This window comes from Ochotona princeps, chromosome 18 (genome assembly GCF_030435755.1).
Source record: "Ochotona princeps isolate mOchPri1 chromosome 18, mOchPri1.hap1, whole genome shotgun sequence".
Classification (NCBI taxonomy): Eukaryota; Metazoa; Chordata; class Mammalia; order Lagomorpha; family Ochotonidae; genus Ochotona; species Ochotona princeps.
Genome location: NC_080849.1, coordinates 2,729,327 through 2,749,975, shown reverse-complemented (window position 1 = coordinate 2,749,975; position 20,649 = coordinate 2,729,327). Strand labels below are relative to the sequence as shown.

The 20,649-nt window shown below is 41.9% G+C and overlaps 1 protein-coding gene across 1 annotated transcript in view; it reads left to right on the top strand.

The window, feature by feature from the left end:
* The window catches only part of ZNF407 (zinc finger protein 407), a 399,980-nt gene that overhangs the window by 219,020 nt on the left and 160,311 nt on the right, over positions 1-20,649 (top strand). The window contains exons 5-7 of the mRNA XM_058676858.1: positions 6,701-6,867; positions 10,625-10,708; positions 20,150-20,270. Of these exons, the coding sequence (XP_058532841.1) occupies positions 6,701-6,867; positions 10,625-10,708; positions 20,150-20,270 (372 nt within the window). The remainder of the gene's footprint in view (positions 1-6,700; positions 6,868-10,624; positions 10,709-20,149; positions 20,271-20,649) is intronic.

Here is a 20,649-nt window from a genome sequence, read left to right as displayed (position 1 = left end):
CAGGAACACGTTTCACACAGCTTTCAGAACTTGAGTGATAGGAGATTTAAAGATGACAGGCTTCAGCATGAGTGGGGTTCAATTTCTTTTCTAACTAGTGAGCAAGGATCTAGCTTGTTAATTAGGCACACACCTACTGCAGACCTTTGGCTTGAGTTGGAGGCTCCCTTGTGTGCTGTGTAAAAGCCCTCCAGGGAGCATTGGGCTTTATTCTGGAAGCTACTCTGTAGCTTTCCGGGCTTAATTTAGAAAGTGAAACCTTACTGATCTTATGCTTTTGTGGTTTTTTTTTTTAATATAAATTATACTTGTTTTAGATAATATTTGGAACATGCAACTCTCAAAGTATAATGTAATCTAACATATTAATTTAACATGTTATGTAGTATGTTTACCTTCAGAATGTAACTGAAGTCGTTGAGGCAATGTTTTTGTTTAGCCTCTGTGTGCCCGCAGGCACCTGCACAGGCACACACACAGGAGATGGGCCAGGCTGGTTTTCAGGAGTCTTAACGTTCTTGGTATTACTTAGATTTCTGCATAATGTTTTGATTATTCAGCCCAGAGAAAACAGTGACAGATTTTTACTTCTCAGGTGATTTTAAGTTGCATGTTTTATTTAAGCATTAATACATAGTACTTTTACCATTTCATGGAAATTAAATGCACCAGATTACTGTGCAATAATGTTAGTATATATAATGTTAGTATATATAATGTGAAGGAGTACTTTATGTAAGAGAATATTACATATTTTTACACAGATCTTTTCTTGGCCATAAACAATGTAAAGATTTCAGCTTAAATGGACAGATACTAGGTGTGTTATGGCTGAAGTTTTGGACCTTGCTGATTTTGTGAGCTCCTCGTTCGGGTGCGTTTGGGCAGAAGGTGCTCCCGTGAGTTCTGGAGTCTTCTTGCTGCTCTCGGTGCTTGTCTTTCTATGCTCTGTGCCGGGCCTCTTTGTTCAACAAAGTGACTATTTCTCTGTTGTATGTGCAGCCCAGCAGAAATTCCTATGGTAACCCTCCTGGGCAAAGACCACATCATTTCCATTTCTTCTCTTGGTGCATTATTCTATAATTGTTAAACTGATTATTTGAGAAAGGGGCTTTTATCCTAAAGAAACTGCCTGTGCATTGGTGGCGTCTGAGTAATTTGGAAATTGGTGAGGCACTTGCTAGTTCAGTGGGCTGTTTTGCTAGGTTTGTGTAAACTTTGGGTTGTTTTCACAATGCCAGATTGTGTTTATTCACAGAGAATAGCATTGCCTGTCAGTTAACTTTTTGAATGCTAGTTTCATTTTACAATAATAAGTTTGAGTCTGCAAATGTCTCTGTCACATTTTGCATGACAGTAACTGTAATGTTTATCTGTTTCAACAAAATCAACTTTGTATTTGATGATATTTTCTTTTGTGGCATTCCACGTCTTAACACCTTGGTGTGTGCTTTGTAGAAGTGAGTGTGACTTCGTTGTTAACTTGACAGTACTGGACTAATATGTCATGTAGAAAAGATAAGACATATCATTTGAGTCTTTAAAATCTCATCTTGGCTTATGAAAATTTTTAAAAAATTCTTTTGAGAAGATGTTAACATATACTCCTATGTTTTTGGCATTGTTCTCTTTTTACAAAGAGCCAACATTTATAACAGATGTTTGAGATAAGTTATTTTTTTCTGTACCTTCCTTGTTGTTTGAGTGATATTACAGTTTTTATCGTACCTGTGCTGACATAAATGCAGTCCCTGCTAACAAAGTCACTGCACTGTGATAGTTGACTTTGTGATTAAACTCATTACTTATGTACTCCCCACCTGGCAGATATTTTAGATAGCTTAAATTATTTAAGATTGATTTTTATTTGTTTGACCAGGCAGCATGACAGAGAGAGAAGAGGTATGACAAGACAGAGTGCCCAAGCTGGAGTGAGAGGCTTTCCCTCGGCTGCTCTCCTCCCCCGTGTCCGAGGCAGGGCCTCATCCTTCGTTGGCTCTCCCCACTGGGTGCCAGGGGCCCAGGCGGTCTGTCCTCCTCGGTCATCCCAGGCATCAGAGTTAGAGCAGCCGGGGCCTGACACGGTGCTTTCCTGTGGGATGCTTCCGTAACTGTTGTGCCACAGTGCCAACCCCTAGATTGTTTAAATTTTGTTGGTGGAATTTTTTTCTTTCACAGACTTGTACATCTGGAAGAGTTTTCTGGGATTCTGGCTTCACTGAACTTCCTTGGGTAAAAGACTGGTTTTGAATGTGTTTTTAAAAGCATTGTTAGGACATTATTACTCCAGATTATCCTGACTAGAACAGCTTAGGAATCAGTATAAATATATCCTGGAAACATATCTTACTGTTTTAGGGCAAATACTTTTTCTATATATTTCAGTGAAATGTTCACATAATTTTTCTTATGTTTCTAATAGCATGAAAAATTCACCTACTTGGATTTAAGATATTTAAAGTAGAATTTGATGAAGTGAAGTAGAGAATTGCATTTTTGAATGCTGATTGTAGTACTGTAGAGGGATACAGATGCAACTCAAACATAAGCCAAATGTTTTGATGTAACTTGTCTGCTATTTACACTTGGTCTTAGCCAAAAGGTCGAGAAGTGATGCTTCTCTGCTCTTTAGACAGCAGTAGTAGTAAGTAACTAAGTAGTAGAGCAGCCAGGACATGAACCAGCTTCCACATGGGATCGTGGTGCATGCACATTTAGCCACTGTGCCACTGTGCAGGGCCCATTTGTTTTAAAGATTTATTTATTTACTTCAAAGGCTGAGACAGATACAGGGAGAGAGCTTATCTCCCTTCTGTCTCCTGGTTCATTCCCCAAATGGCTGCCAAAGCTGGAGTTGGACCAGCCAGGTCTCCTGTGGTGGCAGCTAGCCCAAGCATTTGGTTATCTGCTGCTGCTCTCAGGTTTAGCGTAGAGCTGGCTCGGAAGTGGAGCAGCCAGCCCTAGAAATGATGCTAAGGTGGAGTGCTAGCTTCCCAGGCAGAGGCCTAACCCCCTGTGCCGTAACACCGGTTGGTAAGAATTATGTCCGACTTCCACATTAGAAATCACCCCCAAAAATGGGCCTTCCACCTCTGCACTTCCTTCCAACTACTTCCATTCCTGCTGAGACACCTTGATCTTCCTTGTTCCTTTGTTTTTAATTTCTGCTTGTATCACAGAAAAATCTAGTGAAGCCCATGGTAAGGGCAGGCCATACGCAGCCCCTTTCCCATGTCAGTGTCGTCTCCTTGCTTCTTCATGAGCCTTATAGATTACACACGCGGGTCCTTTCTTGTGTGAGGGCTGCTTCTCATCCAGAGGCTTCGTGCCCTGTCTGAGTGCTGACCTCTTGCTGGGCACACTTCTCGGTGGCAGTTAAAGCTGCTTTTGTAAATTATTTTATGTGTGACTAAAATTTTAAAATCTTAAAATCCCAATGGTATGTGGAAAAATACAATAGAATGGTTGTTATCTGTGTATGTTAGTGTTTGTGTGCGTTTGAAATGTGCCACTTTTGGTACTTAACACAAGCATGCTCAGGAGGGAGAGCAGACTGACTGGAGTGGTGAGTGTGGAGCCTGGCTCCCTGGTGCCCGTGTCCTGTGACGGGAGCGGTGAGTGTGGAGCCTGGCTCCCTGGTGCCCGTGTCCTGTGACGGGAGCGGTGAGTGTGGAGCCTGGCTCCCTGGTGCCCGTGTCCTGTGACGGGAGTGGTGAGTGTGGAGCCTGGCTCCCTAGTGCCCGTGTCCTGTGACGGGAGCACCAGGCGTGGGAACCCTTCATTCGAGTTCTCTTTATCACCTTGAAGCGCCACTGTCAGCAATCTCTGCCCTGAAGGGTAAGAAGGAAACCATGTTCTTTTGGACCCCTGTGTGACACATTTTCAAGTTGCGTTTCTGCTGATCTTAATTCTTCAGTAATGTACTGTAGCAGTCTCTTCATTTTCATGCTGCATTTTTATGAAGTCTCTCTAATAAGTCATAAATTTAATTAAGCAAGAAATGTATAACTTTAATGCTACTTATGCAGTTCACAAGTCTGTACCTGTCCATGGTGATTTGGGGAGTGGCATCGCGACTGTGGAGGGAGGTTCACCATCCCAGTGGGCTGACCGCGTCCTGGCCTGTGCTTTCCGGCGCTGTGGAATCTTAGCATCTGTCGCCTAGTATCTCCCTGCATGCTGCCACGGCAGCCTTCCTGGATGGTCTTGTTTTTTCTAGTTTGTTGTCTAATGTTGAGTTTTGTGAGTGGTTTTTCTTCCTGTTAGCATGTATTTCCTCAAAGACACAACTGTTTTCTTCCTTGATTACTCTTTGTGTTCTAGAATAGTGGATGTTGAGGGGTTCTTTATGTCCATTTACAGCACACAGTCCTTCCTGCCTGTGCGCTAGGTTCTAACCTGCAGTCTTCATGCCATGCTGCTGAAGGCAGGACCAGGACGTGGGGCTCTGCCCACCTGTGCCCGTGCGTGCCCTCGGTTCTAACCTGCAGTCCTCATGCCATGCTGCTGAAGGCAGGACCAGGACGTGGGGCTGTGGAGCTGTGCGCAAGCCTGCTGAGTGGTGAAGCTGCATGTCCCGTAGAGCACCTGAGATTCAGAATTGTGCAGTTCCAAGCCACATCCTACAAATGAGTAGGTTGGAATTCTTCCAAGAACAGCTTCCATGATAATGCTTGCAATTCCTTTCGAAGTGCCAGCATGGGAACTCATGGTAGAACATGGGGTGTTTGCTGCAATTCAAGTGGCAATCATTGTGTTTATCTGGCTTTGTTGTTTCACAAAAGGCTCTAAGATTTGGTTTAACCATTTTATTAAATATCAGTAACAGAGTACATATATTGAGGTTTCATAGATGTAATTTTGTTGAAGTGTTTGCTTTGTCATTCATAAAGTTGTTATACAGTCTGCAGAGACTCTTTGTTAAAAGATAATGTTGGGCCTGGCATGGTGGCCTAGAAGATAAATCCTTGTCTCGCATGCGCCAGGATCCCATATGAGCACTAGTTCTAATCCCAGCAGCCCCACTTCCCATCCAGCTTCCTGCCTGTGGCATGGGAAAGCGGTGGAGGACAGCCCAAAGTCTTGAGACCCTGCACCCACGTGGCAGACCCGGAAGAAGTTCCTGGCTCCTGGCTTCAGATTGGCACAGCACCGGCCGTTGTGGTCACTTGGGGAATGAATCATCAGATGGAAGATCTTCCTCTCTGTCTCTCCTTCTCTCTGTACATCTGACTTTGCAAGAAAAATAAAATAAATCTTTAAAAAAAGATAATGTGTACTTAACCTCCTTATTTATTTCTTGTAGCAAAAGGTTAAATCCCCAATAAGTACATGAAGAAATAAGTAGATAGGGGAATTTTTCTTGGAAATAAGATCCCTGCCACGGTTTTGAAATGTTAAAGGCATGAAGACCCATCAAAGAGAAATACGGACATGATCTTTTTTACAGTGCATTTCAAAGTATTTACTTACATTTGTCATTCTCTGTATCTATAACCATTGATCAAATGGCTTAGTAATTTCAAAGTAAGTGTGTACTAATGGGTGTAACTGTAGTATCTTTAAACATAAATTATGTGGAATAATAGCCTGACCATTTTAATCTTTTAATATGAAAAGATCATGGAATTTTAAAAATATTTAGAATTTGCACTTTTATTTATAAGGTGTGATTTCATGAAAATATAAAATATATTTTATAATACATATAAAGAAAGGCCTTCTGTGACACTGGGCAGTCAATCTGCTTCTCCTTATTTGGATCATCATTTAAAACACAGACCCGGTGAAGTTGAGTCTTGCCTGGCACTGAGTAAAAGCACAGTCCAGCTTGTGATAACCATATCTGGTTGCCATGGTCTCTGTGTGTTGGGCCCACATACTAAATGTACTAATCCATGTACTAAGATATTGTAGTGTGAAACTTGAATTTTAATTTATTTTTAGTTTATCTTCATTGTCCTGACACTTTGGAGGTAAAACTTAAATGCTTATATGATTTTATAAATGAGTGAATAGGGACTGAAGAGCCATCAGAAAAAGTATTAATAGTCTAGCGTATGGTTCATATTCCTATTGTTGTTATAAGTGTTAAAACATCTTAAGCCTTGAATGTGAATGAGAAAGGTTTTCTTGTATAAGTTCTTTTTTTTTTTTTTCATACAAGAGCTGATTAGTTTCTTTTTTCCCCAGACTTGTCCTGTAAAAGCTGTAGATACACTGTGTTTCTGTTTCTGTCCAACGGCACTTCATATTCCTTGTGGTGATGCAGGACGCCACATTCTGGGAATCTTCTTGGGGTTCCTCTGCTTTGCGGTTCCCTCAGCCCCGGCACCCGCCTCTCGGGCAGCAGGGCTTGTCTGAGCCGTTGAGTATGGATAGCATTTCATTTAGCCTTTGCTCTGACAGCCCGTGCCCTGGATAAGTGGTGTAGGCCTACACAGGTGAAATCTATTCTCACTTTTGCCTCAGGGGTGACTGGACTGTAACAGAATTTTTCAAACCCGTTGGGCCCAACCGCAAAGCAGAGAATAAATGGCTGAAGTGCCAGGCCTGGACAGAAAAATCAATGCCTGCTTATACAGACATGACAGACCAGGCCTGCAGTGCTCGCCGAGCTGAGGGTTACGGCCTGCTCTGCTGGGGCCCTGGCGACGCCGTGCAGGCCGCATTTACATTCTTCTCTCTTTCCTCCCTGCAGGAAATTTACATGCCACTTGTGTGATAGGAGCTTCACGGAGAAGTGGGCCCTCAACAACCACATGAAGCTCCACACGGGGGAAAAGCCGTTCAAGTGCAGCTGGCCCACCTGCCACTACTCCTTCCTCACGGCCTCTGCCATGAAAGACCACTACAGGACGCACACAGGTGTGCGGGGTCGTCTGCGGGGGTGGTGTCCTGGTGATTGCACTGATTGATGTGAAAATCAGTTACAGTCACAGGGCCATGGTGCTGTTCACGGCCGATTAGGCATGCTTCGAATTGTGAGGAGACATGTTCATATGTCTGTGAGCACATTTGTGGGCATATGTGCGTGTTACCCACATCAGCTTGTACTTGGAAGCTTGTGTGTTTGTGAATACATATATACGTGTGTGTGTGTGTGTGTCACTCCTTAGGGGAGATTCAATTTTTGAAGAGAGCAAGTCTTGTGTTTTGTTGCTGATGTAATCTAAATCCCATAATTTTTTTTTGAACACTGATGAATCTTGGTTTTGTGTGCCCTTCAAAAAACTTTTGAGTCAGGGTTTTTCTTCAGAGGAGGATGATATCAATCTAAAAGTTTTGATATCAGATCTAAAAGTTTTGATATCAGATCTAGACTGTGCATAGATAGTCTAGATAGCCCTACCTTTGCAGCAGAACGTTCTCCAGACTGCGTGGCCGGCACAGAGCTGTGGGGAGAGTCTGCCTGGCCTGGCGCTCGGAGTTCTAGTGGTGGGCCTCAGCACGCGCGCACCCCGTTAGCAGCTGGTGGGGTCTCCCAGCTCGAGCCCTTGGTTCTCATTGTCTGAGTACAGTGGCTGCCAGACCTCCTCACCAGCTTCTCTCTGACAGCACTTCTCTCATCAGTATTCCTGTGAACCGACTCATATTTCGCTGTTTTTCTTTCTGCTCGGACTTCTCAGAATACATTTAGTTTCATGGGGGAAAATAAATTTTAATCAGCATCTTCCAGTGCTTCCTGATTGCTGAGAATCCTGTATTATTGTTAGAAATTATAGGTTAAAAGTTCTCCTGCCGCAGTTTGTGGGCAGCCCAGGCCTCCTTAGCTTCCTTGACAAGGGTGTTGACGATTTAAGGTCTCCAGCCTGCCCTGAGAGATCACTTATATCGAACAGCAGATGAAAAGCCAGTGCAGATGTAATTTATCGTCGGCGTTTCCTTCTAAAGAATAATTGTGGAGACTTGGCTGGATCAATAATATGGATTTTTGTTGTTAGGTCTTGTAGTCTGCACCATAATGAGAGATAGGGGACAGTGGCTGTTTTCTAATAGAAAATAAAGGATTGGTTTCCATGTCTTTCTACATTTGAATGCAAAATGGCACACTTGAAACTAATTCAAGTTGTTACAAAAAGAAGCCCCCATTATATCTCTGCTATCATATAAATATGCCTTGTTAAATGAACTCCTCTGCACTGAGTGGAATATTGTATTTTTTTTCTTAAAATTTTTTTTCAGCAAAACCTTGTTACTATTTGCTAACTGTACAACCCTAACCCTCTACTGCTGAAAAATAAAATACAAACAAACAAAAAGTGGAAATTGAACTTAGAAGGAAAAAACAAATCAGGCCACCAAGGTAAATGTGACATACAATACATTGGAACTAGTTTCCTAGATAAAATTCTACCTATCAAAAAATCAAGGTCACTGTTGTATCTAGACTCATATGAAAAAGTAATAATTTTATGTTTGTATCTGTACAAAGAATAAGAGAAGGAATAAAACAATATCCATAGAATATGTACATAGGGACTTCAAAAATTTTGTGGGAAAATGGAATTAAAACATAAATTTTATTTGATGTACTACAGTATTGAAATCCACAGATGATCTTTTTCATAAGATGTATTTCCCATAAAATCTTTTGAATACCTGGCCTAGCATGATAGCATAATGGTTCAAGTCCTCGCCTTGAACACACCGGGATCCCATATCCTGGTTCATAATGCGGCAGCCTCGCTTCCCATCCAGCTCCCTGCTGTGGCCTGGGAAAGCAGTCAAGGACGGCCCAAACCTTGGGATTCTGCACCCATGTGGGAGACCTGGAAGAAGTTCCTGGCTCCTGGCTTCGGATTTGCTCAGCTCCAGCCATTGTGGCCGCTTGGGGAGTGAACCATTGGACGGAAGATCTTCCTTTCTGTCTCTCCTCCTCTCTGTATATCTACCTTTGCAATAAAAATAGTAAATAAATAAATTTTTAAAATCTTTTGAATACCTCTCATAACTACTTATAGAGAATAAAAAGATCATGAGAAGTTATCTATGCCTGATAACAGTTTTATTTTGTAAGAAAGATATTATGCACAAAGAAGTTTATAAAATGACAGAAAGGAAGAACACTTTTGTTTAACACCTCATTGGCAGTTCTGGAGGTTGGGTTCCCATGGCCACCCAGCACCAGGTAAATGCGTGAAGGCACCTGCGCATGCAGTTGTGTTCTCTGGCACAAACACATGTTCCCACAGAAAGTTAGCACCCTTAGAGTTACTGATAACATTGTGCCTTGACGACAGTGATGTGTTAATATTAATGAACAAATTGTCTTTAGGGATTAAAAAAGAGTCTGTTCTCAATGTTATTTAATTGATAATACAGCTAGTTAGATTTATATTTGAAATTGATTAAATAATTAAATGAGTGGTTATAATTAAACTTTATTCTTCACAGATCTCCTCTATCCTTTTTATATTGGAATAATGATACCAAAGAGTAAGCTTAGCCACTCAATAGAAAAGTAAAGGTAATAAAAATGTTCAGATTTGGCTTTTTTTTTGAATGCAAATTCTGGCATACCATTAGGAAATAAGTTTAAACATATTTTATTTGAAATTCACAGTATTAACATGTTGCTCATTGAATTCTGAAAATCCGTTTGGTTCTTCATGATAATCTGGCTTCCTGTATTTCCTGTTTGTCTCCCCCTTTACGGAAGTTGCAGAGTCCACAGTGCTGCAAGGACAGCTTCTGTTGTGGTACCAGAATGTCTGGAACACGCAGGCTGACACAGGCGCACTCTGCAAGGACTTGTTGCATTTAACATCTACATAAATGAAGTGCCTAGGACACATACAGTGATTTACTGTATTTCTGGAAAGTATTTTATAATTTCACTGAATCTCTCCAGCGTTCGCATTTTGTTCCATTTTGAGTCTTGTGGACTTACTGCTCTTGGCTTGTATAAACAAGATTTTAAGAAATGAGCGTTTTCTGTCTCATTGTTGCAGAGGTTTCCAGTATAGAGCTATCTTTGCATAATAAAATGAATTTTTGGATAATTTCTCTGTCAATCACTAGGCTTCTTTTTTATGCTATGGAATTTTAAGAAAGAGCTACTGATACTGAATAATGTAGATTTTATTGTTACTTTGGACCTTCAAGGAAATCATTTAATTCATATTACTAAGTGCGAAGTGACTAAAGATATTGTTGATAGACTCAAGTAAAGCTAACTCAGTGTCCTTAAGTATTCAGAACATTCGGTATGTTCCATTTACACAGACTCATAGATGCAGTATAGTAACTATTCCAACCAATCCGTACTCAGCTTAGAAAGACCAGATGTATGGGGATTGTAAAATATCAGGGTATGCATGAAAACTGTTCAAGTGCGTAGAGCAGCCCCATCTGGAAGACATCTACCAGAAATGAAGTTGTACAAAACCATTCCATTGATAATAAAGCTAATTTTTATGGGTCTGACAAGTATGTAATTATGTTCAGTGGTGCTTTTCAGATTTTATCACAGTCAATAAACCGCAGTGGTAATTTCATTCCCATTTGACATATTTACATGGAAACATTTGATTGGAGGAATTAGTAACCCTGAAAGCCTTGATAGATATGTTTTAATGATCTGTGACCTCTGCAGTCCCTCATCTGTTTATTGTTGCAACAGGCGAGAAGTCGTTTCTGTGTGACCTCTGCGGCTTTGCCGGCGGGACCCGGCACGCCCTCACCAAGCACCGCCGACAGCACACAGGTCAGTCCTGGCTCCATCCCGGCTGCTTTCTGCAGGGACCGGCGCGACAGCCACCCTGCTCCACCTCGTCACTTACCTTTCTGCTGGACTTTGCTCTGTCACTTTGCCTGCCAGCTTATAGAAAGTCCTGTTGGCATAATGTAAAGTTTAATCGGTGTGGTTTTTAGTGTATGTTTAAAAAGAAGTCATGCTACATGTTTGAGAGATCTAGTGTCCTTAGTAAATTCATGTTAAGTGGGAGAAAAAAACCAGTTTGGCATGGAAGCCTTTCCTCTGTAGCCGTGGCTCCACCGTGGGTTAGGAGGTAGGAAGCAGGGAGTCCCTGTGACCTGCGTCTCAGTCATTATTCTCTCACCCACCCAGTCCTGCTCTCCCTCCCTCTGCAGCTACCCGCTCTGTCTTCCTGCAGGCCTCGTCCTCTCCTGTTCAGGAGTTCATATGCAGTCAAGTATGGTTTGAAATCATTGCTGTTTCTGTGATTCTTGCTATTGTAGAGTAGGTAACAGTGAGGCAGCAACGTAAGAAATGGTTATGTACATGGAGACGATACCCACTGCCCACCGTGCCATGCACCCACAGGGGTGAAATGTGTAAACATTTTTCAAAATTTTTATTACCCACTTGGTGTAGCCTAATGGATCTCAGAAGTAATTATTTTCATCAATCTAAATTATACATAACTCAGACATTGCTTATCTGTGGCAGTTGTCCCTTGTAATTATTCGCAGAACCACCACTATTGAATGTTTCAAGATTTAAATAATAAGTCGTAAGGTATCCCAATTGATAGCTTTGTTTTCTGTGAAAATGGCTGAGTTTGGTAGTCATACCCCAAGTGACATGAAATAAAAGCATATTATCTCCTGTATTATGAGTCTTCATTTAATATATTTAGTAGATGTAGAGGCGGTTGCACTGCCCAATATAGAATTTTAAAATCACTGAAAATTGATATGTGCCATTCCTTTTAGTAGCTAAGGCCTTTGATTCAGACCTCATTTGGAGTAGGACCTATTAGTGAACAAAGTGAAATTTCCAGTGTTTAGCATAATGCTAGAAACATGAAATGGAACATGAAAACTCCATTTCAGATATATAGGAGCCCCCTGCGTAGCCATTCCTGTCAGGATTCTGTGTAAGAGTTGACAGGTGTTACCCAGTGGGCAGCAGTTGTCCTAGACGGTCATGGAGAAGCTGGGGATATTTGTAGGGACAGTGTGCTCAAGGAGAGATGTAGTCTTCCCAGTGTGTTCAGTTTCTTGGTGCTCAGATGTTGCTGTGTGACTGTCATCGTAGTCTGCCTTACTTTACCTCCTGTGACCCCAGGGGACAACACTGACTCCCCTTGTGGCCACTGCCCCTCTCCCAACAGAGTGGAGGCTGGGGTGCTACAGTCATTGGCCTTCCAGTTGATGGATCGATCAGGCAGCCAGCATTGAGCCTGCACAACTTTATATTTTATGTCAGCTCCAGAGGCTCCTTATTACTTTGCTATTAACTTTATACCATACAGGACAATGTCTCACAGACAGGGGAATCTGTCTTTTTGGCATTTATCTGCCTCTGTGGCACAAATCAAACAGGATTCTTTAATATCAAAGTCAGTCCTTAAGACTGTTAACTTCAACTAAACAGCTTAGTAAAACTCCGTCTAGGCACTAATGTTTTGTGCTGAATTTAAAATATTTAAGCAACATACAGCTTTTCTCCTCAGGCCCGAAATGGTGCATTTGAAATCTGTTTCTCTGCTGCTTTTCTCTCTGACATGGTTTCCCTGTTTAGCACAGAGAACCCACGCAGATTACAATCTGCTTGGAGGAAGATAGGGTTCCAGAGTGTTCCAGTTGCGTAAATAATTCCCTCCTGCAGTGCGCACTGTCTAAGGGGCTGACGTGGACCATCTTCCATTCTGAGATTTGCTTTGATCGCCTGTCAGAGCCCCTTGATTCAAGGGCACAGGAGCACATGTTAACACGCAGCAGCCCGCCCTGCGGCCTGGGAAGTGCGAGCGGGCTGAGATGTGCTCAGGCACTCCCCTGGAGGAGCAGGAGGGTGCTCCCTGTGTCCACAGCCGTTCTGGGGCTCTTCCCCGGCCTCTGTCCACTTTCCTATCCATGTTGCTGAGCATATAACACATCCCTTCCTCATTTTGGCAAAGAGTTTTGCTTGTGAAGCTCAGTGGGTAAAGCAGCACAGTCTGAACGGGAAGGTGCTGTTAGGTTGGTCATGTGAAGGAAAAATGGGAATGAAAGTGGCCATGTTGTGCTTATTCACATAGGAAGTCTCCAGCTAGCCTGCGGGCACGTGGCAGCATGGCTGCCGGGAATTCCATCTGCCAAAGCTGAACCTTCCTGAGGTATACACGTTTTAGTGTAGTGCTTTTTTCATCTCAAAACAGGAAATAAATATTTTCACTCAAATTCTAGTTGCAACTATGTAAAATTTACTTTTAAACCCGAGAGTCTAGAAGTTGGGTTTATATTATTAACTATACAGGTACATTGAGACTAATAAACTAAGAGCCCCTGTATTTCTGCAGGGTATCTTTCTGAAGAAATTATCTGCAAGTTGTTTTTAAAAGTGTCCAGGTTACCTGTTGTTAGATCACCGAGCATCCATGAAGGAAAACATCAGCTGAGAATAGAAAAAATATAAATGGCTTTTACTCGAAGAAACTCCATGCATTGGCCTTTCCTCCCCATGTAGTGGAAAGGCAGACATGAAGAAGGGACCTGCAGAAGGACAGGAAAGGCGAGGAAAGAAGCAAGGCTCTGTCAGCTCCTCCCGACACGGAGCTGAAGCGGGCGTGGCGTAGGCCCTTATTTGGTGAGAGATGTTGGCCTGTGTCCATCATGGGTCCAGCAGTGGCTCTGTTGCCTCTCTGCTGTCTCTTCCCAGTTCTAGTCTGAGATCTGAGCAATGTACCTGGTTGAAAGCAAGCTCCACCCTCCTGTAACCATGGCAGCCTTCACCTGTTAGTGCAATAGGTTTGAATGTATAATAAAATGATGAGTTTTAACTTTTATGTACAGGTCTGAATAATCTGCTGTTTGTATTAATTGAGTAGGAGTTTCTACTCCATCAATCACTCAGATGTGTCAGCCTTCCTTAGCATACGGTTTAATTCAGTATCATATCTGTAGCATAATATTTTTCCTTGTCAGCGTAATTCATAATTCCTTAATAGTGCACAATTTAATCTATGGCGTGATCTCAAAGTAAATGCAAGCTAACAGCTGACAGTTTCCTGCCATGTGATACTAGCTTCATGTAATCAAACTGCAAATTATTAGAATCATGGAGAATACACGCCACTGTAATATTGTTTTTAAATTCAAATTGTTTCACATAAAAGCATGGTGGAAGTTTCGCGAGAGGGACAGAAAAGGAGATGAGGGGGTATTCCTCTGGTATACTGTGTCCTGCCGGAAGCCCACAACCGCGGGCTGCGTCTGCCTCTGGACAGGTGCAGTCACCTGCACGCACATCTCCCTCCCACTTGGCAGGGACCCAGTTATTTAAGCTGTCTCCTCCTGCCTCCCAGGATGCGTGTTCTCAAGAAGCTAAAATCAGGGTCAGTGCTGTGGCTCAGCAAGCTAGTCCTCCTCCTCCAAGTGAAAGGAATCTCCTGTAGACACCAGTTCATGTCCCAGCTGCTCCATTTCCCATCCAACTCCCTGCCTGTGGTTTGGGAAAACAGCAGAGAATGGTCCAAGTTCTTGGGACTCTGCATAGCCATGTGGGGACCCGGATGAGCACAACTCTGGCCGTTGCCACCACGTGGGACATGAAATGGCAAATAGAAGATCTTTCTGTTTGCCGTCTGCCTTTCCTTCTCTGTAAGTCTGCCTTTCTAATAAAAATAAATAAGTCTTAAAAAAAAATGGAGAAGCAGCAGCAGGAGCAGCAACAGCAGCTAAGCTCAACAGGCAGAGCTGAGAATCCAACCCTGTCCTGCTGCGGCACCAGCTCCTTCCTACCCCAAAAAACACCAGGAATGGTGAAATTAAATGAGCTACTGAACACAGTTTTGTTATTTTTCTATGAAGATTTGTGTATTTATTTGAAAGGTAGAGAGGGAGAGCCTAAAGGCTAGGTACGGCCCCAAAACAGAGCTTAGGAACTCAGTCGGGATTGGCTGCAGTCACTCAGGTACCCCGTCGTCCATTGTCTCCCAGACGCAGTAACAGGAAGCTGGCTCAGAAACGCAGGACATCCAGACCAGACGCTCACATGGGGTGGCCCGAGACCTTCCCTGCTGTACTCCAGCGCTTGCTCTTCAACATATTTTTGCAAGACCTTTTGTAAAACTGCGAAACCAATCAAATTAGGCTTAAAGACCCTAGAGATAGTTAACTCATATCCTTGCGTTAGGCATTGGTGTTGATAAACAGCATCCTTTACCCCCACAAAATACCTGAGAATCTGTGAGGAATGACTCGCTGAAAGCGATCTGCTAAAGATGGAATAAAAGCTGCTCGGCCTGAGATTCCACAGCATCTTTGTGGGTTTGACTGGAACAAGATGTAAGAATATGTTTGTGAATTTGCATCACGAGCAACATTTCTAAACTGGCTAGGCGTATGAATTCGCTGTATTAAGAGTGGAACACTTACACTATCTTCAAATTTTACGTGACTGTTATGATCATGATTGTATTATATTGACAAAGATGAACGTAGTGGAATGTAGAAATAAGCTTGTCTGTGTATTTGACAATTATTTTAAAGAAAGATATCTTAGTTACAGAAAACCTTCACGATGGCGATCTAAGAGCACCCCTGAGAAAAATTAAATGGATCGAAGAATAATATACCGTGTTCATGAATTAGAAGAATTATTGTTAACTTCTTCCCACACTATTCAATCCAGATCTCAACTATTTTTTTTTCTTCTTAAAAAATTGACAAGTTGATTTTAAAATCAGTATGGATATGTTAGAAGTAGTCCAACAAGATTGACAAAGAAAGACCATGTTTGAGGGCTTGTACGAGCTGGCTTCCAGACACATGACAATGTAAGTGGGAGTGTTCAGGACGTTTGGACAGTGCGTTCCAGGGAGCAGAATCTCACGGCAATGGAAAGCACATCACAGGACTGACCCACAGCACACGCCGGTCGGCTTTTCAGAAATGAGTGAAAACAATTTAGTCTTTTCAACGTGCAGTGTGGGAGCAATCACATATTTATACTACAACAAAATTGAACTTTGATCCATGCTTCATACCATAGTTCATATATGTAAATTAGCTTAAACTAAATATAACCTAAATGTTGCACTTAATTATGTAAATCCTGCATGAAAACATCAAATGAAAATCTTTGTTATTTTGAAATATCAAAGATTTCTGTGATATGATTCAATACCTGGTTCATAAAAGAAAAAAATTCCTTGAAAAATTATTATAAGTTGATAAATTAAAAACTTTATAAAGCAAAAATTTTCTATGCCTGAGAAGATACTACACAGACAACTAACACATGAATTTCAGACTGGAAGAGCTTGTGTCCAAATAACAAATTTTATACATTGTGTCTAGGATATTTTAAGAACCCCCAAAACAATTATGAGAAAACAGCCACTTAGGAAAAATCACAGCGTCTGGAGAGATAGTTCAGCCAAATAATATAATAATATGGTAAGCAAACACATAAAAACATACTCAATGACAGTTGTAAGTGTTGCTCACAGGGTTCTGGCACAATGGCTCAACTGTCTAATCCTCCACTTGCAAGTGCTGGCATCCGATATGGGTGCTACTTTGTGTCTTGGCTGTCCTTCCCATCCAGCTCTCTGGTTATGGCCTGGAATGCAGTGGAGGATGGCCCAGAGCCTTGGACCCTGCACCCTTGTGGCTCCTGGCTCAGCTCCAGCCATTTGGGTGATGGACCATCAGATGGAAGACCTCTCTCTGTGTAAATCTGCCTATCTAATAAAAATATATAAGTCTTAAGAAAGAAAAGAAGAGAGAAAGGAAAAGACAAGAAGTGGAGAGTGGGGTCCAGTCTCCACTCTGTGCTTTCAAGTGCTGGCAGTAACAAGTGCTGGTGAGGATGTGTAGCACCTCTGGTGAGGGGATAAAATGGTGGGACCACTAGGAGAAACTGCTTCTCAGTTTATTGCAAAGTGACAAGTTCCTTCCACACTGCCCAGCTGGTCCACTCCTGGGTGTTTTAGCAAAGTGACTAGTTCCTTCCACACTGCCCAGCGGGTCCACTCCTGGGTGTTTTAGCCAAGAGAAGAGCACAGACGCACAGTGACCTTGTGCTTCTTTTCTTATATTAGATTTATTTGATGAAGTAGTAAAAAATGAATTGTGATGTCATCTACTGAGTAAATGGATGAGTAAACACTGGCAGCACATCTCTGATGCAAGGTTTCTCAGCAGTAAGAAATAATGGACTGTTGACACCTGTAGCAGCATATGGATTATGCTGAAAGAACCGAGATGAAAGAGGCCATTGTTTCTATGGATATAAATTTCTACAAATTCCTACTGATGCAAACAAAATTAGAGTGGGTGAGGGTTGTTTGGGCTTAGCCACAGCATCAGCTGGCAGAAGCTGGCACTGGGGTCTAATTCTGTCAGGTCAAACCACAGAACTACCTGGAGAGTGCATAATCCGGGAGTGGAAGAAGCCTGGGAGGGAAATAGTGGGCTCCTCCCTCTTGGGTTACCACTTCCACAGGAGGGCATGAAAACTAGGACAGGGGCTGGGGGGCTAGACAGATACCCAGCAGCATCTGTGTGGGCTGCATAGTGGAGCTGGTTAGATGGAACAAAGCTTTAATACCCATTGACATGTGTGAGAGCTGAATGGGATATGGGACAGACTGGACTAGTCCGCCACACATACTGGCAAACCAGGGTAGGGGGCAGGCCTGGTGGGAGTTATTGTGGGTCGTTCCAACTAGGCTGCAGTTCCCACTGGTTTGTGTGAGGGCCGAGTATGTGCTGGGCAGAACCAGGCTGGACTACAACACCCATTGGTTCCAGTGGAAGTCGGGGCTGAAGACAGAACCAACCCAGCAATCGCAACCAACAGCTGATCAGGGCAATGGACTGTGCCGGGCCCTGTGCTTGCTAGTACATACAAGAGTCTGGTCTGAGAATACCTCAAAGTTTCTTTGGGGATCTCCCCAATTGAGCTTCTGGACTCAGAACCCTAACCAAGAAAAGAAAGAGAACAGAACAAATCAATTAACTACCTTAGCTAATGTTGGCAATGAAAAACTGGGCAAATGGAGACTCTATGATGGACTATGTCAATCAGTGGATTCTTCAACAACCTTATCGTGCTTGGAGTGGCAAGATTGGCAGCGATTCATAACTATTAAACTATCAAAACCACTTGAGCAAGAACCTTGGAGCATGCCCCACCTCTGGGACCTGGGGTGGGTGGGAAATTGGGTGGGCCTTCTCCCTTAATACCCCCCTTTAAACATGAAGGAAACAATATGGAAATAATAGTCTTACCCACTTTCCTGTAACCCTTGAACCTTTTTTTACCCTAATTAACTATGTAAAGATTGTCAAAAATATAATTTAAAAAAGGACCAGAAAAAAATTTCTACAAAGTAAATGATGTAAAGATACTTCAAAAAGTTTATGAAGGGCCTGGCATCGTAACCTAGCGGCTGAAGTCCTCATCTTGAGCGCACCGGGATCACATATGGACTCCAGTTCTAATCCCGGCAGCCCCACTTCCCATCCAGCGCCCTGCTTGTGGCCTGGGAAAGCAGTAGAATAAGGCCCAAATCCTTGGGCCCCTGCACCCGCGTGGGAGACCTGGAAGAGGCTCCTGGCTCCCGGCTCCTGGGCCCTGCACCCACATGGGAGATCTGGAAGAGGCTCCTGGCACCCAGCTTTGGATCAGACAGGTCTGGTCTTTGTGTCTGCTTGCAGAGTAAATGATTGGACAGAAGATCTTCTCTGTCTCTCATCCTGTTTGTATTTTTTAAAAAAGCTTATGAAGATAGAACTGAAAGCTGTATTTATTTGGGTGTAAAAATTTTAAATCCCGTGCATGGCTATTTCATAATGTGTATTTTTCATAAACTTTTTGAAGTGATCTCAATGTTTTTTTGCACCAAAATAAACTTAGCCATAGACTTTCTGGACATGATCGTATTTACATTGATAAAAAGCAGGCATGTGTTGGCTTTGGAGTGAGTTTTTCCCGTCTCTGACTGTGGTAGTTTTATCAATAACCAAATTGCCAATCATTATTACTTACTGAAGCTATTTATATTTATACTTTTTATACTATTTTTGTTCCACATTGTGTATTCACTCAGTCTAGACAAATCAAGTCAAGTTAGTCAAAATATTGATTAAGAAAATGTTTTCCAGATCACTGTATTCTCTTTCTAGCTTTTCTCCATGTTAGGTATACTTTGACATAACTGTACAATTTAATTAATACTCATTGAATTTAATGAAGAAACTCAGTTTTGTTTGTGACTTCTGTTTTTAAGATTTATTTGTTCATTTGAAGTTCAGGGTTACATAGAGTCAGATCTTCGTGCACTGAAATCCACATGTACAGAAGATCTTCAAAGCTTATAAAAATGCTTCTTGGAAAGAAATAGCATGACTTCCATTTTTGTGTGCCAGAATAACGACTTTTCATTCTGTTGTTCATGAAGTTCTTTGATTGACTCACGCATGTATAATGTTCCTAGTAACTACATTGAAAAAAATTTTCAGTATATGTATCAATTATTCATGGTATCAAGTTAAAATTAGTTGCCACATTTATTGTGTTTTTGTGTATGTAATTTTAAATTTGATAATGTATTTTACATCTCATTTCACAGGCTAACTTTTAATCTGAGATATATGGTCTTTATGTAATTGGATAAAGCTTACACTTCAGATAAAAGATTTATATTCCCAAACTATTCTGACTATATTTAAACATTTTTTTCAATAGCTCAGTTGAGTTTTATTTTCTAAATTTAATGTTAGAAAAATTAAAATATTGTTATAACCTGTATTATATCTCCATTGGATTGGCGTATTTTCCAGAGGTTTCACCTGCTGTTTTATGTTTCCTGTAAGCCCTGTTAGTTTACTGCATGAGCTGGATTTCTTTTAGTCCTCGTGGTCTTTTTAAGTTGTATTCATGTATGACTTGGTCTTACTTGTTTTTCCCCATTCTGTATGCCAATATTTTTACATTTAGGATTATATATTTGATTTGTATCTCTTTTATTTGATTTTAAGATTATCGAAATGTTTCTGATGTTGTAAATGTAAATAGTTTGTCAAATTGTTCTAGGTGAGGTCCTAAATTGTACCTATACTGTTGATTTCTGTTTGAATCAATGTTTTAATGTAGAAGCAAAAATCAGATTTAAGCTAACTTTCTGATTGTGAGAATTTTCAGGTATTCTAAAAATATAATTCATGTCAACTTTTTCTTCATCCGTAACAGGAGAAAAGCCTTTCAAATGTGATGAGTGCAACTTTGCCTCCACAACCCAGTCCCACTTGACTCGACATAAGCGTGTGCACACTGGAGAAAAGCCATATAGATGCCCGTGGTGTGACTACAGGTAACCAGCCTCTTCCCCAGCAGTGAGGTGCGGTGCCCGTGGTGTGACTACAGGTAACCAGCCTCTTCCCCAGCAGTGAGGTGCAGGGCCCGTGGTGTGACTACAGGTAACCAGCCTCTTCCCCAGCAGTGAGGTGCGGGGACCCCTGTGGGGGCCTGCAGTCCTGGGATGTCATCAGTGAAAGCCAGGCTTTTCTTGTCAGCGTTAATGAGCAGACTCTAATGTATGGTTTTCATATCTGTTTGGGAGTTTAAGTTGTAAACTTACTGATTTATTTAATAGGCTTTTTTTTTTCAAAGTTTCGGATTCATAGTAAGTGGAGAGGATAATACAGGGACTTCCATAGACCCTCCACTGCTGCCTCCAGGTACAGAGATTG